At 47.0% G+C, this 16561-nt stretch overlaps 1 protein-coding gene across 14 annotated transcripts in view; it reads left to right on the top strand.

Annotated features, from left to right (window-relative positions):
• Positions 1 to 16561, top strand: part of MADD (MAP kinase activating death domain) — a 639440-nt gene that overhangs the window by 287039 nt on the left and 335840 nt on the right. For 11 of the 14 annotated variants that reach the window (XM_069221634.1, XM_069221639.1, XM_069221632.1 and 8 more), the window contains one exon: positions 6379 to 6585. The exons of the other annotated variants lie outside the window; for them this stretch is intronic. In XM_069221634.1, coding sequence (XP_069077735.1) covers positions 6379 to 6585 — 207 coding nt within the window. The remainder of the gene's footprint in view (positions 1 to 6378; positions 6586 to 16561) is intronic. 14 annotated transcript variants of the gene reach the window in all.

Genomic DNA, 16561 nt, shown 5'->3' with positions numbered 1-16561 from the left:
GTAGAAACGGAAAAATTAAAAGGCCTAAAAGGAGTAGATGAAGTACAGAGCCTTCCGTTCTTGGTATATCTGTCCATGCGGGGCTGCACGGGGAGCCAGATTTTACTTTAGAGCAAGGAAATTGTAGCTAGTCCGTGTTCAGCTGATCAGAAGCGTCATAGTGCACGCCTACAGAGGCCTTCAGAACTGGGAGGGGGCCTGAGCAAATATATTAGCCTGGGTCCTCCTCCGCCAAATTCATGTAAATATCTTTCCCTTTTTTTCTTCTTTAAAAGTACTCTGCAAGCATTTTTTTCTGTTCAGCTAAATGTTTATCAAACCAAGGGTCAAATCTTTCTCTTTTTAGGCGTGATCATTATTTCAGGGCTGAGTATCAAGAGCTGAAATAATCCACGAGTTGATCTTCGTCACTGATTCCTAAATATCGTTGCCCCCCACTGGTATTACGCTGTAGCAGATGGTTTGGTTAAGTTTCTACCATTGTCTACTAACCTGTGGGCTAAGGTTTCCCTGAGGTGGTGAGGGCGCCCCTTCATTGTAAGCAGGACCGCATAAGGATGGCTCTAGACTAGAAGGGGTGTGCACACTCGAGAGCCTTGCATTCGAAAAACCGTATCCAGCAAATGTCCTTCTAAGCAAGTAGAACCTTTCACCAGCTAAGTTAACTGAATCGCTTCAGGTCGTTGAGTAAATTCAGTGTGTGGCGCGAATTACCGGAAAAATACGTTCAGATCTCTAATTATATTAAAGTTAGCGGCTCCCGTCGCACACGGACTGATAGTCTCCACTATTGCTTCCTGAAACTTCTTCTCCGGCGCTGGGGTGTGGAGCTGGTAATGCTAACGCAGCATCCGGTTTGGCTTGTTGTTTGCAACCTTGCTGATTTGGTGGAATCTTTTGGGGCTAAGAGTCTCCTAGGCTGATGATGCTCTGATGATCTTGCTTTGCTAAGGGGCTACCAGTCGAACAGGACACTATTCAGCCGTGTCTGTGTGTTTTCGCTGGTTGAGCTATAATCAGCTGAAGTGGAAAACCAAAAAGATGGAGGTTCTCAGTGTGGGACACAACTTTGATCTCAGCCTGGAATTGCATAGGCCAGAAGGGACTTCCCCACCCAACGCCGAAGTTGATACAGTGAAAAGCTTGTGGTTCAAACTTGACAAAGATCTGCCTTTTCACAAGCAAATCAACTCAGTGGTCAGTGTGTGCTTCGGCTTCTGGTGTACGATGAAAAGGTTCCTGTGTTTCCTTTTGGTTCCGGTTAGGATTGCAGTGATTTTGGCCCTGGTCATTTCAAGATTGGACTATGCCTCTGCTTTATGTGCCGGTGTGCCGCAATATCTGCTGAGGAAGGTACAGACTGTGCAGAATGCTGCCACCAGACTTCCCTCAGTCTTCCTAGGAGAGAGCATGCCACCCAACATGTGTGTAATTTGCACTGTCTTCCCGAAAACAAACAGATTTATTTCAAGACCTCTCAGTAATGCTCAGAGCTTTGCATGACTTGGATCCCTTCTGCTTATCATCCCGGATCTCTTAAAATAATCCTGTGAGAGGCTTTTGTTCCACCAATAACCATTTGCCCACGATTCCAAGGGTTCGTCTTGCTAAAGCAGGTGGGCTTTCCTTTCCTTATTTAGAGCTAGTAGGCTGGAGCACTCTTCCTTTGGAACTGTGCCTGATAAATGAGAGGCTCTTTTAGGGAAAAGTTGAAGATGTGGCTTTGTGTTCAGTAGCCAGCTTTCATTCTTTTTCATGTGCACATCAACACAGAGCACCGGGACACGTCTGAGTAGCTGTGCACTCAGTAAAGTCCTGTACATACATATGCATATGTTTATCGATTCAAGTTAGACCGTGGGACAAGGAAAATAACCCCAAGAAAAACACACCAAAATGCCAAAATTGATCTTAAGAAGTAAAAAAAAAAAAGACACATTTATTTCTGAAAAAGATAAAATCGGACCAAGTAACAGCAGGCATAAAAACGTTTTCCTGTTGTATCAAGAGGTACAAATAAACTCCTATTTATACCTTAGAACTAAATCGGACAGCCTCTGAGGTACATGGTATGGATTTGATGTGCCCGCTGGGCACTGTGCCATCATTATCCTTCTCCATCCTTTCTCTACTTTGTTCTTTAACTTGACATCCCACCTAGCCACTACAACATACACCAGTTAGGTTAGCATCTATCCATTTCATCTTTCTCCTCCCTGTAATGCTACAGACTTGCTGCTGACTTCCATCAATCACATTTGGCACTGCTCACTGCTATTCTCCTTTCTGTTAGTTTCATCTCCTCTGGACACATTCCAACTTTAAATGATTTGTGTTCACAGCCTATCCACTTTTTACGCCTAATATGGTAACCTTCTTGGCCATCCTTCACTTTTTTTCAGACCATCCTCCAGACAAACATTCGCCACTCCACACCTTCCCATCAAATCGGGACATTCCTTGGTACGTTGCTTCATATAACAAAATAGATAAAAGGAGTAACCCCCGTGGAGAAGTGGAGAATGTTTCTTTAACTCCATAATATCTTCCGCACCTCATTCAGCTCAAACAGTTCTGCAGTGCTATTTGCACCTAATTTGCACCCGACATTCCATTAAAACATTCAACTAATCCATTCTCACATGGATTGTAAAAAGCTGTTTTGTAATGCTTCAACCTAAACTCTCTCAAGAAATGCTGCATTTCACCCAAAAATAACTCTGGACCATTGTCAGCAATAGGTGATTCCAGGCACTCTTCTTGTGAAAACTCTTAAGGAGAACTACTTAAGGCTCATAGATTTTATCTCTTTGACAAGTTTCACCTGACTCCATAATGACTAGCACAAATCTACCTTCCAAACCACTTAAAAAGACAGACTACAGATGCCCTCTACTGCCTTCTGCCACACTTTATATGGATAATAATCTGGCATTAAAGAAGCCGCCTGTAAAGAATGACTTAACAATGAGCCTGCGTGGACCACAGGTCCTCACAAAACCCTCAATACATATAACCGTTCCGGGCTAGCAGAAATCCGCTGTGGCTCTCTCTATATTTTTAACCGACATTCCTCTGGCCTTGCTATAGCCCTTCATCAATCGGAGTCCCCCAGGAACTAACGATCCATCAGATCTCTTCAAAACCCTATGCAGCTCTGGCAACTTTGCCCGTGCCGTATCCGCCAGGAAGCTCTTGTTTTATGTGAATGTCCGACTATCCACCTCTCGAAGCTTCAGCTACTTTTTATTATTTCACCATCCACTTGTAACTTGCTTTTTCATTCAACTTTGTCTCTAGAACCCACACATGATACTGACACAGTCCTCACCGGTAACCTAGAAATTTTTTTATTTTTTTTTACTACCCAGCACATATTTCATAATAAATGTGAATTCCTGTAGGTAAAATGACCATTTATCTAACCTTGGCATAGCTCGCGCTGCTCCTTTTCTGGTAAACATTTCTATCAAGGGCTTGAAATCTGACCACATTTTGAACCCCCTCCCCAAACAAATGTTTTAAAATGCTGTACCTGTCAGCATCTGTGACTGTACTTTTTGTATCTAGGGTCGTTTGTTTTCAAAACTGCCACCCGAGCATGGCTCCTCTTCACACTGTAAATGTCATACTAGCTTCAGTCAGACCAAATATATTCTACATTCGTTTTCAACAGATACCTCTGTTGTCTTGTCTTATTTAGAAATTGAAATTAAGTGTGCATATGTTTTGGCCATTCCTAGAAAGGAGTCCATGTGCTCTTTGTTAGATATCTCGGAGTCAGTTTGACAACTTTGGTCAAACATATTTTCGGCCCAACTCTCTCCTGACATGGAAGGTAGAATGTAATACATCTCTGAAACCCCAGTTTTACATCTGTGCATTCTCATGGTTCGATATAATTACTGTAGCCTGTCCACCCATTCAATATTCATTTGTGTTAATTAAGCTTTCTCATGTAAATGGAATCGTTTCACTCTCCTTCGCTATCTGGATTGTTTTATCCAGTGTGGGTCCTTTTACACTAAATAACTTTTTCTTAATTTTGATGTTATCAGGACGATTTACAAGTTGATCACATATCATCTAATCACGTAAATCCTTGAATTTGCAAGAAGCATCCAGCATTCACAAATCAGAAAAATACTGTTCCACTCTCACCAAGCTGTGCCCTCAGAAGTAACACGTCTTTCTGAGCAGTATTCCCTTTTTCTGTTATTACTATAAAGTGCTGGCATAGCTTGTTCTTCTCTGACTGCAAGTTATTCTAAATCCTTTCCCACCCTCCTTACTGCTCTCCTCTCTGGAAGGTATTGACAACTGCTTCAATAATTTCCTTCCTTCAGCCTTTAAATTATGTTTCAACAGAGCCAGTTTTCTTTTTGGATTTGTTATTTCTCCACCCACCACTTCCAAAAAGTTCAAAGTGCCCCCCTCTGGTTCTTCCTCTTCATACTTGGTTCTTCTGGACTTTGCATCAAAAAGGGAACTCCATGACAAACTCTTTATTTTAATCTATTATTCTGTTGATGGAGTAAAAACAAAAACAAATATATTGAAAGTAGTCACTGTTGTAAATAGGATTGTATTCCTTGCAATTCTTACAGTGAAAGATAAACAAAAAACCTAAAACAAAAGTAGTCACTGTTGTCACCAGTCACTGTTAAAGAGATAGAAAAACAATTGAAATGGAAAGAAACGACATAATCGGGAACGCCTGCGCTGCCTGCAGCCGTCCTCTGTACTGTTAATACTGAAACATATTCTAAGGGAAGGTAGGTTTTCCAAGTCTCTCTTCTTTTGTTTATTGCCAAGTTACTCTCAGGTTTACTACTGTCTCTTTTGTGTAATATATTTGTTTTCAGAAGGAAACTCTTGTTGCAGCGTAGGGCCATTGCAGCCACAACACTATGTCAGGACAATTAGTGGATAAAAAATAAAGTTGCCAGAAACACAATGATGTCGAGTAAACGTCTTTCTGTGTTGTCCACGACGTCGACATCTGCTGCTATAGAAAAGCGTTAGTTGTATGTGTATTGATAGAGGGCGCTAGTTGATAGCAGCACAGCAGAGTTTGTTGTAGCTCCAGACACACTTGGCACCATCAGCAGCCTGCTCAGCCGCCAGCTGTGGAAAGCCTGGATGCAGAAGGTATTAGCACGGAGCCAATCACAGATACCCTTGTGGTCCGCCGGTGTTCATCCACAGGAGTGCCGGCACGGGTACAAAGGTGGAAAGAGTAGCCTAATAGGCAGTTTGTGTAGATGCAACTGTCCCATCTGCTCAAACCTCACAGTCTCTGTCCCGCTCTAGAACACCCCCCCCACCGGCTGCCCCCTCTACTGCCGTGGGTGGTTGGGTCTTGTTGGGATCCCCTCCGTGTACTCTCCTGCACCTTTCCTCTCTTCTGTCATCCCTCCCTATGTCCCCTAGCTCCTCATGGTGGTTGAGTCTACATTGGTAGCTCAGTTGTTGGCTTTGCACCCCCCTTCTTACCACACGTCAAGACTCAGTCCTTCTTTCTCTAACCCCGACTGCTCTAGATTGTCAAGTGTCCATGAGTTGAACATTTGCAGTGACAGTAAATTGCCTTGTTGGGTTCTTTAGTATTTTCATGCATGCCTTCATTGTATTTCCATTCCAGATGAGGTTGGAAGAGAAGGAATCCTGATCACTTGAGAAAAATGGTTTCAGAGTCCTCAGCCAGTAGAGGCTGGGGAGGGGCTAATTGTGGCTTCTACGTGGAGTCTAAGTCACCTTGAAACATATCTTACCTGCCTGAGTGATAACTGCAGGAGCTGCCTGGGTTCTGCTGTGACCAGGCGGTAGTCGAGGCTTTGAAGAAAGGGCTGGGACCACCTTAGGCTTTAAAAGTTAAAGTTCCAAGTCAGGGAAATGTATTGTCTAACACAGACTTGTGGTTGTGCCTTTGTTCTGCAATGCTTCTCAGCTGTGTATAACTATTAACACTGTCTCTTTCTTCTTGTCTGTCCGTCCCTAATCCTGTTTCTGGTCCTCTATCTCTTACTGTTCTCTCACATACACATTTCTTTCTTTCCTTATCCACTTTATTTAATATTTCATCCTTTCACTTTTTGGGTATTCTATAAATTCTGTAATTTCATCTCACTCTGAACATTCCCACTTTTCTTGCTCTGCCCATTTCCCTTTCTTTCCTGCTCTGTTAATTCTTTTTCTCTCACTCTTGTATTCTTGCCTCCTTCTCTTTCATTTCTGCATTGCATGTTTTGCTTTCTCCTTTTTATTCTCATCCTATTCACTCTCGAACATGCATTCCCTCCATCTTTCCTTCTACTCCGTTGATGTACTATATTTCCTCCTTCCTCTTGTTTCTGTCCCTTCTTTGTTGTTTTAAAGAACCTGAAAAAAAGAGGCGCAGTCCAACTGACGGAGCCACCACCCCGGTGGGCTGGGAAGCAGGCTACCCTCCAAGGGCAGAGTCCAAGCCCATTGCCCATCTGCCAGTCCCTCAGCTGGCACCCCGGCTTGCAGGCCCTCCAGGGAGAGGGTCGAGGGAGTTTGACACCCGGAGTCTAAAGGAGGAGAACTTTGTAGCTTCCATTGGTGTGTATTGAGGCGCTGCAAGGGTGTTGGAGTGGGGGGTCCGCTAGTGGTCTTGCCCTTTTCACGCCATGTAAAACACCTTTCCCGAAGCTGTGCGCCGGCCGTTGCTGCTGAGACGTATTTGCAGTGCCTCTGCGCTCGTTGTGGAGGGCTTGATGCACCATGCTCTCACCCAATGCTTCCACTGTCCTCCCTAGTTACAGGAGCCGGCCCCGGGGTCCGTGCACCTCCTCATAATCCCTCTTTTTCCTCCACATGCCCTTGATTGTTCTCCAGCATGATATAGTCCTTGCTACACCGATGCAGACTTTTTGGAATATTGTCTCTCTCAGGAGGAGCCACGAATGTTATTGTATGAATGTGGAAACCTGTGTCCGTCCATGATCATCGTATCGTATGTCCTTAACTGTTTTTTGGCCTGCGATTACCAGCAACAGTCAGTCTTAGTTTTGCTTTCCAGCCCCTCCCCCCCCCCCCGAAGGAGTCTTAAGGTGTGGGATTTTAATGGGTTCACATGATTGTTTCAATTACTTTTCAGTACCTTAGTAACAAGGGTTGTATTGAAAGCTGTTTGGTGAAGGAGGAGGCAAATATTTGGAAGACAGGGAAAAGAGTTTGTCTATTCCCCATTCAAACGTTCGTGACGAATAAGCAGAGTGAGCACACAGTTGTGCGCTCAAGAGGCAGACGCAGCAATATCCGTACTGAAGCCTCCTGTTTAGTGGAGGCATGCTGAAGGAAAGCTACTCTCAAACAAGGGCGATAAATCCCTTAGACAAAAGAAACAATGAGTCAATCTCCTATCAGTCAAACCCCCATCGGGAGCAAAATTGAGGGCTAAGGATGTTCAACTTTTTACATTAGTACAAACTAAGATCTAGGGAAATGTTGCCAAACATTCCCCCCCCCCCCCCCCCCCCCCCCTAGGAACACAAAACTTCCTACATCTGGACCAGGTGGTTAAGTAAGCGAAATATTGTCTAAAGCAGAATTTTGTTGATTATACCAAGAATGTATTTTCATCTTAAGACGTATGCCCCAGAGTGGAGTCCTTCTCATTTTTTAGACCTTGGTTGGGTGACGATGGAGCTATTTTGAAACCATAACCATATTAGTGATAGAGAGCGCTATACAAAATGCAAACTCAATCTTCTATGTAGGAGGATGGTACAGCATTCAGTGTGTCCGTACCAGGAGCAGGGAGGAGCAGTTGTGTGCAGCTGATGCACTTTATCATCTCATGGAAGTACAGACTTTAGCCAAGGTTTATCATGGGCAAGTGACACCCTCTTTGGCCTCAGTCACCACCTAGCACCTCTTAGATTGAGTGGCGCCTACCAGATTGTTGTTGGCGTTATACGCTGCATGCACATGAAAGGAAGCCTACTTATTTGAATCGGTGGGTGGAAGCAATTTCAAAGAATGAATGAATGAAACAGTCAACGTAACGTAATCTGTAAACAGTTAAAAGCTGGTTTCTTTGGTTATAAGTCTGAAGGGAAAGATCCGCGAAAGGTAGAACACGATTCAGGCTACCTTACTTGTCACCATCTAGCTGTGCTGCCTGTTGGGGATTTTAAAAAAACTTAGATTTTCTCAGTTGGGTATATAATGCTTATATAATAAACCTCTTAATTCACAGCAAATGCCCTTTAACTGTCCTTCAGGTTTATTTTTTAAAATAGTGCTGTAGTTGAATTAAAATTGGTGGAACAGAACTGCCCCCGTGGATGCTACGTGGCTGTGTGTCTCTGCCCTACGTGCCCAACTGCATGTGACACTGGTATCCTGTCTTTTATTGTGGCCCTTGGGTCACACTAATCTAGCACGAGCAGAGAGGCCTGCGCCAGACATTGCGAGGACCAGCAGGACCTACCCTGTGACCTGGAGAGGTGCACCATGCGTGCCCTCCTAATGGACACAGAACTACTGTCGCCGTCTTGGCGGAAAACCATCAAGTATTGGTTTCACCATACTCTTTTTTTTTTTTTTTTTTTTTTTTTTTTTTTTAACATTGATCGTGTCACCAGACCTTTTTGCCTTGGTTTCTTTATTGGTCTGGTTGGGGCTGCAACTGCTGAGGTCTGCATCACCCAGGTCCGGGGATACATCTGCCTTGATGACTTCACTGGCCCAGACAGGGCTGCAACTGATGAACTGCTCTCAGGACTGCGATTCGACACCAGACTAACCTGGGCGGCCACATATGAGCAGACGTGGGCTGTGCAGGCCTCATCTGCAGCCTCTGGTTGACTGCACCCAATAGTCGCAGATCTTTGCCTGTGGTGGGATCAAGTTGCGGGTTCAACTCAAAGGACTCAGACTGAATTCCTACCTGCTACACCACCAAGACTAAGAACCCATTTGACTGGTGGGGGCACAGAAAATTGCACCTGAGCCTTATTTGTGTTTCTATTATAAATTGGTGGGGGACATTTTTGTGTAGGGTCACCTGAGTGAGGTACCACATGAGGGGAGATAAGAAGTGTAACCCCACTAGAGGGTGGGCAGAGTCACTATAGTTGTATACTGGATTGAAGTGTGTAGCTCTGTGTACTGGACATTAATGTTAATGTCTGTTGATTGATTGTTGAGTTATGTGTGTGTTGAAATGGAGTAAAATGAAGATCACTTTTACAACAATGCTTCGGGATCCTCCCTGATCAAGGGCAATATTCCACCAAGCATGTAAGGTGCAGCCGACGCCTGTGCTGGAGAACCTCTATCTGTAGATCGGTAATCTGGCCACGCATCAATAGGGTTTCAAGAAAGGGTTTGGGAGTTTATGCAGTTTCTGATTCCCCGCACTCCAGAAAGACTTTCTTAAGCCTTTTCCTTCCAAATATTTTTTTTCCCTAGTTTTTAGCCATCCACTAAAATTGTACCCATTTCTATTCCATACATCCGGGGGTGGGGGGGGGGGGTAAATGAGATCGGGCAGCTAGAGGTTGTGTCACTTGTAGACCAGAGAACATGTTCTCTCGAGTGACGGGTGGCTGTTTCTCTCTGCAGAACACCCAGGAGTAATCCTCACCCTGTTAGGGTGGACTTGTGTTTCCAAGTTTGTAGTCCTCATTCAGCCTTCCGTCAGTGGCAGCTTTCTTTTCTCCTGTTGGTATCTCTTAAAGTTCTCACTTGGGATTTGCTTGAGACATACGTTACTCGTTGTTACTTGTGAAGTATTCTTTACTTTGTTCCGCCATGGCAGCTCGTTTTAAACACTTTGTTCTTGATGCAGTATTCCTCATTTTGTTTCCTGGTGGGTGGAAATAGATTTGGTACTTGTCCTTGGTATTGGTTTGCCAGCTCAGGGCATAGGTAGGCAAACGCGTCAATGTAAATTCTGATATTGAATGTTTAAAATTGTCAGACTTTTTTTCCAGCATGAGAAGAGCAATGCAGCCAGAAGGATGCAGTATTTCCTGAAGAATTGTAGAGGCCTCTCTGTGGGAGGTCTGGGGCTTTCTTTAAAGTAATGCGAGTGATCGTGCAGATGGACATGTTTCTCGATGTTTACAGCAGGGTGCTTCTGATGGATACAACTACCTGTGGATTCCTCACCTAATGAATACTCCCATGGCGCCAGCATTCGACGGAAATCTTCTTACTAGTCTCTGCACGTCGACGAGGACGTCACTGTAGCCCACGCGACGCCGTCTGACGTCATACAGGCAATAAGAGGTCCTCGACGACGTGCGGACGTCAGTTCCCTTTTTTCCGTGCATTCGAAACGGTTATCTTCGAGGGAGCAACTGTTACTTTTTTGGTTACAGTGTATTTTTGCTGCGTAGTCTTTCGCTGTGGTAATAATGTCGCAGAGAAAGTCTGGATTTAAGCCTTGTCGTGAGTGTGGAGGCAAGATGTCGGTGACGGATCCTCATTCCGATTGCCTTTGGTGTTTGAGCTCCGACCACAACGTCTCGACTTGTGATTCATGCCAGCACATGAATCCAAAGGCCCTCAAGGAACGTGAGGCGAAGCTGTTTATGGCTAAATCGAAGGAGAAGCATCACAAGAAGGCGTCATCGAGACTCCCGGCGCCGTAGAGAATCTCGGCGTCATTCGAAGGAGACTCGTTCCAGGTCTTCGGATCGGCGCCGAAGGACATGGGAGATCAGTCCCACGGTTACGCTGCATCCTTTGACGCCGTTGCCCTCTCCGGCGTCTCCAACTTCACCTGGACAGGCGTCGGTGATTGAGGTATTGGAGCCTCAGGTGTTTTCTCCGGCGCAGACGTCGAGGCCGGCGTCGGGGTCGCCTCCGAGACAGGCACCTCAGTATCCGGCTTTTCCCACCCCTGGAGCCGATAGTTCCGCATTCTTGAATGCGATGTATTCCATCTTCCAACAGATGGCTCCAGGGGGTGCTCCGGCTGGGCCTTTGGCCTTTTCTTTGGGTGATCCTGCGCCTCTTCGGCCGGCACCCTTTATGCCCTTTCTCCCTTTTGGGAACGTGGGCTCGGCGCCAGTGGCCGCTCCGGTGGCTTCAGAAGGATTGGCCCCGGGGATTTCCATCCCGTCGACGTCGGGATTTCGGCCTGTGACTCCGGTGGGTCCATCTGCTTCAGCTGCTCTTTTGTCGGCGCCGAAGTTACCTGTGGCGCCGGACGCGGTGTTGGTGGCTTCTGAAGATCGGCGCCGATCTTCGACTTCGGCGGAGGCATTGTAGACTCCGCGTATTGAACAACGACTTCATTCCAGGAGACGTGCTCTCCGTGTATTAGAAGAGCAGGAGTACCAACGAGCCCTGGAGGAAGGAGAGCTAGAGGACTCGGGTGATGGGCTGCGTGGACTGGAGTCGGCCAGTGGGCTGGACACTTCCCCTGAGTGGGATCTTTCGTCCCCGGGGGAATATACTGAGGAGGCTGCTTCCTTTCATGCAGTGGTACGGAAGGCAGCTAGTTTTTTGGACCTGCCTTTGCCGGTGGTGGAGGCTAAACAAAACCTTTTAACAGAGGTGCTACATCCGGCCTCAGCTGCGGCGGAGCCTCTGTTGCCATTTAATGACGCTCTGCTGGATCCGGTGTTAGAGGTGTGGAAGAGGCCGGTATCTTCCCCAGCAGTTCACAGAGCCGTGGCCAGGAGGTATCGGGCGGCTCCGACTGACCCTGGGTTTCTATCTAGGCACCCTACGCCGGAGAGCTTGGTGGTGCAGGCCTCCTGTTCATCCAAGTCAGCGCCTGGTTCTTTCCCGACGGTGCCTGGGGACAGAGATTCAAAGAAGCTAGAGGCGCAGTCGAAGAAGATTTTTTCGTCCTGCAGTCTGGCGTTAAAAGCCACCAATGCAACCTGTATCCTGGGGAGGTATATTCATGCTCTGATGGATGACATTTCCTCATCGTTTACAGAGCTTCCCCAGGGTCTTTTGGATCTTGTCTCAAATGCCCAGGCTGCTGCGACCCAGATTATCCAGACGGGACTGGATACCACCGACTCGGTAGCCAGAGCAATGGGCACAACTGTGGTGGCAAGGAGACAGGCCTGGCTCCGTAACTCGGGCTTTTCTGCAGATGTACAGTCCACATTGTTGGATCTCCCGTTTGATGGGGACAAACTGTTTGGAGCCAAGGCTGATTCGGCCTTGGAACGTTTTAAGGAAAGCAGGGCCACGGCTAAGTCGTTAGGGCTCCAAGCTCCTTCTTCCGCGGCCTCTTCCAGATTTTTCAGGAGGTTTCGTGGATTTGGGCGTGGCTCTTCCTCCTCTTCCTTTCGGGGAAGATATCAGCAACCTGCCTCTTCCCATCCCTATAGATCTTTCAGGGGGAGAGGTAGGGTCCGCACCAGAGGAGCCTCTCAGCAGCATTCTGCCTCTTCCTCATCCTCTGGCGGGGTGCAGCAGGGGAAGCAGCCTTAGGCTTCCACCATTTCCCACACACTCCTCTCCTGTAGGGGGAAGATTACAGCATTTTCTCACCAAATGGAAGACTGTTACAACGGACACTTGGGTTCTCAGAATTGTGGGAAAAGGCTACACCCTTCCCTTTCGGGAGTTCCCGCCCCTCATCCCGCCCCGCCCTTCTTATTGTTCAAAAGAACACCTCCTGTTGCTAGAACAGGAGGTACAAGCCCTCCTTTCCAAGGGCGCGGTGGAGTTGGTCCCAGAGCAGGAAAGGGGTCGAGGATGTTACTCAAGGTATTTCCTGATTCCCAAGAAGGATGGTCGTTTGAGACCAATTCTGGACCTGAGGATCTTGAATTGGTTCCTCAAGCAGGAAAAATTCAAGATGCTGACCCTAGCACAGGTGCTTTTGGCGTTGAACAAGGAAGACTGGATGGTGTCTGTCGACTTGCAGGATGCTTACTTTCATATCCCGATACTCAAGTCACACAGGAAGTATCTCCGGTTTGTGGTGGGATCGCAACACTATCAGTTTGCGGTCCTTCCGTTTGGTCTTACTTCAGCACCTCGAGTCTTCACGAAGGTGATGTCGGTGGTTGCGGCAGAACTCAGAAGGAAGGGGATAGCAGTATTCCCTTACTTGGACGACTGGTTGATCAAAGCCAAGTCCCCGGAGCTTGTGTCGCATCATCTGCAGTCAACAACCCAGTTGTTGTTCGACCTGGGTTTTTCGGTGAACGAGCCCAAATCTCACCTAGAGCCCTCTCAGCGCCTCCTGTTCATAGGGGCAGTACTGGATACAACATTGGGTCGGGCCTTTCCTCCGCCTCAGCGGATTCAAGATATTCAGGATTTGGTTCCAATGTTTCAAAATGGAGTGGTAGTTCCAGTCCTCAAGGTCCTTTGTCTGCTCGGTCTTTTTGCCTCCTGCATTCTGTTGGTCACGCATGCTCGCTGGCACATGAGGGCTCTTCAGTGGTGCCTCCGAAGGCAGTGGTCTCAACACAAAGGGGATCTAGAGGGTACTGTCAAGATCTCCAGAGATGCTGCTGTGGATTTGAAGTGGTGGATTGCAAGCAACAATCTTTCACAAGGAAAGCCGTTCCAGCAGTCGCCACCAGTGGCCACAGTCATAACGGATGCTTCCACTCTAGGGTGGGGAGCTCATCTGGGGGATCTGGAGATCAAAGGTCTTTGGTCTCCAGAGGAACAGATGTTTCACATCAATCTGTTAGAGTTACGGGCTGTACGTCTGGCTCTCAAGGCCTTCCTCCCTTCCCTTCGTGGTCAGTCGGTACAGGTCCTAACGGACAATACTACCACGATGTGGTACATAAACAAGCAGGGAGGAGTGGGGTCGTACCTTCTCTGCAGAGAAGCTCTTCGACTATGGTCCTGGGCAAAGGACCATCAGATTTGCTTGATAGCAAACCATCTGGCCGGAGTCTTGAACGTGCGTGCGGACAGTCTCAGTCGCCATTTCTCGGCAGACCACGAGTGGCGTCTCCATCCAGATCAAGTCCGTTTAATCTTCCAGAGGTGGGGGTTTCCTCGGGTAGATCTGTTTGCCACTCGAGAGAACGCGCATTGTCCGTTGTTCTGCAGCCTCCAGTATCCGATGCAGGGAGCGTTGGGGGACGCGTTTCAAATAACCTGGTGCGGCCAGTTGCTTTACGCGTTTCCTCCCATACCCTTGATTCCTCGAGTATTGAGGAAGATTCGCCAGGACCGGGCTCTAGTCATCCTAATAGCTCCGGATTGGCCAAGGAGGGTATGGTACTCCGACCTTCTCCAACTCTCAATGTGCCCTCCGCTCCGTCTCCCTTTCAGGGCAGACCTCCTCTCGCAGTCGCAGGGGCAGGTTCTACACCCCAACCTCCAGAGTCTGCACCTACATGCCTGGAGATTGAACGGGGCAACCTGAGTTCCTTCTCTCTCCCGCCTGAGGTAGTGGATGTTATATTAGCGGCCAGGCGACACTCCACTAAATCTATCTACGCTAATAGATGGTCTAAATTTGTTGCGTGGTGTGGAGAGAGGCAGATTGATCCTTTGCATTCTCATCTATCGGACGTTTTGTCTTTTGCTCTGTCTCTAGCGCAGAAAGGTTGTGCAGTGGCTACCATTAAGGGTTATTTATCGGCCTTGTCAGCCTTCATATGTCTTCCAGACCAACCATCTTTATTTAAATCCCCTATTGTTATCAGATTCCTGAAAGGTCTTCTAAATAAATATCCTCCAAAGCCATTCGTTATGCCGCAATGGGATTTGTCCTTGGTCCCGACTTTCCTTATGGGGTCCCCTTTTGAACCTATGCATTCTTGCCCCTTAAGGTATTTGGTTTTAAAAACAGTCTTCCTGATAGCTATAACATCAGCAAGGAGAGTGAGTGAGTTGCAGGCCTTATCAGTAAAGCCCCCTTATACAACTTTTTATGGGGATAAGGTGGTGTTGAGGACCAAGGCTGCTTTCCTCCCGAAGGTTGTTTCACCCTTCCATTTGGCTCAGGCAATTACTTTGTCCACGTTCTATCCTCCGCCTCATCCTTCCAAAGAGGAAGAAAGACTGCACCGTCTGGACCCAAAGAGAGCGTTGAGCTTCTTTATTGATAGAACAAAGGATTTCAGGCTGGAGGATCAGCTGTTTATTGGATACGTGGGCAAGAGGAGAGGAAAGGCAGTCCACAAGAGAACACTATCCAGGTGGGTTGTTCTTTGCATTAAAATCTGTTACTCTTTGGCAAAGAAGGATCCTCCTGAGGGCATTAGAGCTCATTCCACCAGAGCTAAGTCGGCCACTTCGGCCTTGGCCAGAGGTGTTCCTGTGGTCGACATCTGCAAGGCCGCAACTTGGTCGTCCCTTCACACTTTTGCAAAACATTACTGTTTGGATTCTGAGGTTAGAAGGGACGGCCATTTTGCACGGTCAGTGCTGCAGGATTTCTTGGTTTGACCATTTAGGCACCCACCGCCGGGCGTGGTACTGCTTTGGGACTCTATTCATTAGGTGAGGAATCCACAGGTAGTTGTATCCATCAGAAGAACGAGTTACTTACCTTCGGTAATGACTTTTCTGGTGGATACATTAGCTACCTGTGGATTCCTCACGGTCCCACCCGCCTCCCCGTTGCCTTTTTGGTCTTACCAAGTAATCCTTGAGTACGCTCCTCTTGGTCTTTGAGGGTGCAATAGATGTTGTATATAATATATTTATATATATGTATATATCTTTGTGTATATACTTGATGTGTATATATATTTTAAAAAGAGAGAGTTATAAATATATATAAAAGATTTACAGTTATTCATGCAATGTTGTGTATTTTTACAATGTCATGGGATGTTGCCTTGCTCTTTCATTGCATTGCCTGGTTGTTCTCATGCACGTAAAAAATGATTGGTACTGACGTCCGCACGTCGTCGAGGACCTCTTATTGCCTGTATGACGTCAGACGGCGTCGCGTGGGCTAGAGTGACGTCCTCGTCGACGTGCAGAGACTAGTAAGAAGATTTCCGTCTAATGCTGGCGCCATGGGAGTATTCATTAGGTGAGGAATCCACAGGTAGCTAATGTATCCACCAGAAAAGTCATTACCGAAGGTAAGTAACTCGTTCTTTAGGTGCCTTATCCAGAGCTCTTCATGTACAGGGTCATTGTGAGGTCGTGAGAGGAAGCTACATGAAGAAACCCTGTGATGATGTGGAAATGGCTCCAAGCGGAATCTCCTGGGTCACAGCTGGACAGAGGGAGGGTTCTGTGGAGGCCCAGGGTGCTAGGAGTGCAGGATTTGAAATGTAGAACTTGAGCTGTGTGGAGGATGTCATGCTGGTAGAATGAGAGAGATTATATAGAGTGTCCTATCTTCCTGGGTTAGTGGGACCTTCAGGTGCAATGTTGTGTACGAAACTTCATTGTGTAGGATATGCCGTTGGCTGGACGGTGTGGCTCTGCATGGTGTAGATGCAGTCAGTATTTCAGAGAACTCTGTTACGTCTGGTGCAAGATTTCATAAGAAGAGAGGACAGGGAAAAGACATTGTATGGAAGGGAGTGTAGCAGAAATGACCCACAGACCTAATGTGTAGAAGAAATCTTAGAAGAAAGAGGACGCAGTGGCATGATGCCACGGAAGAGGGAAC

This window comes from Pleurodeles waltl, chromosome 3_1, assembly GCF_031143425.1.
Source record: "Pleurodeles waltl isolate 20211129_DDA chromosome 3_1, aPleWal1.hap1.20221129, whole genome shotgun sequence".
Taxonomy (NCBI): domain Eukaryota; kingdom Metazoa; phylum Chordata; class Amphibia; order Caudata; family Salamandridae; genus Pleurodeles; species Pleurodeles waltl.
Note: the sequence above shows the minus strand (reverse complement) of the source record. Positions and strands in the feature narration are given on the sequence as shown.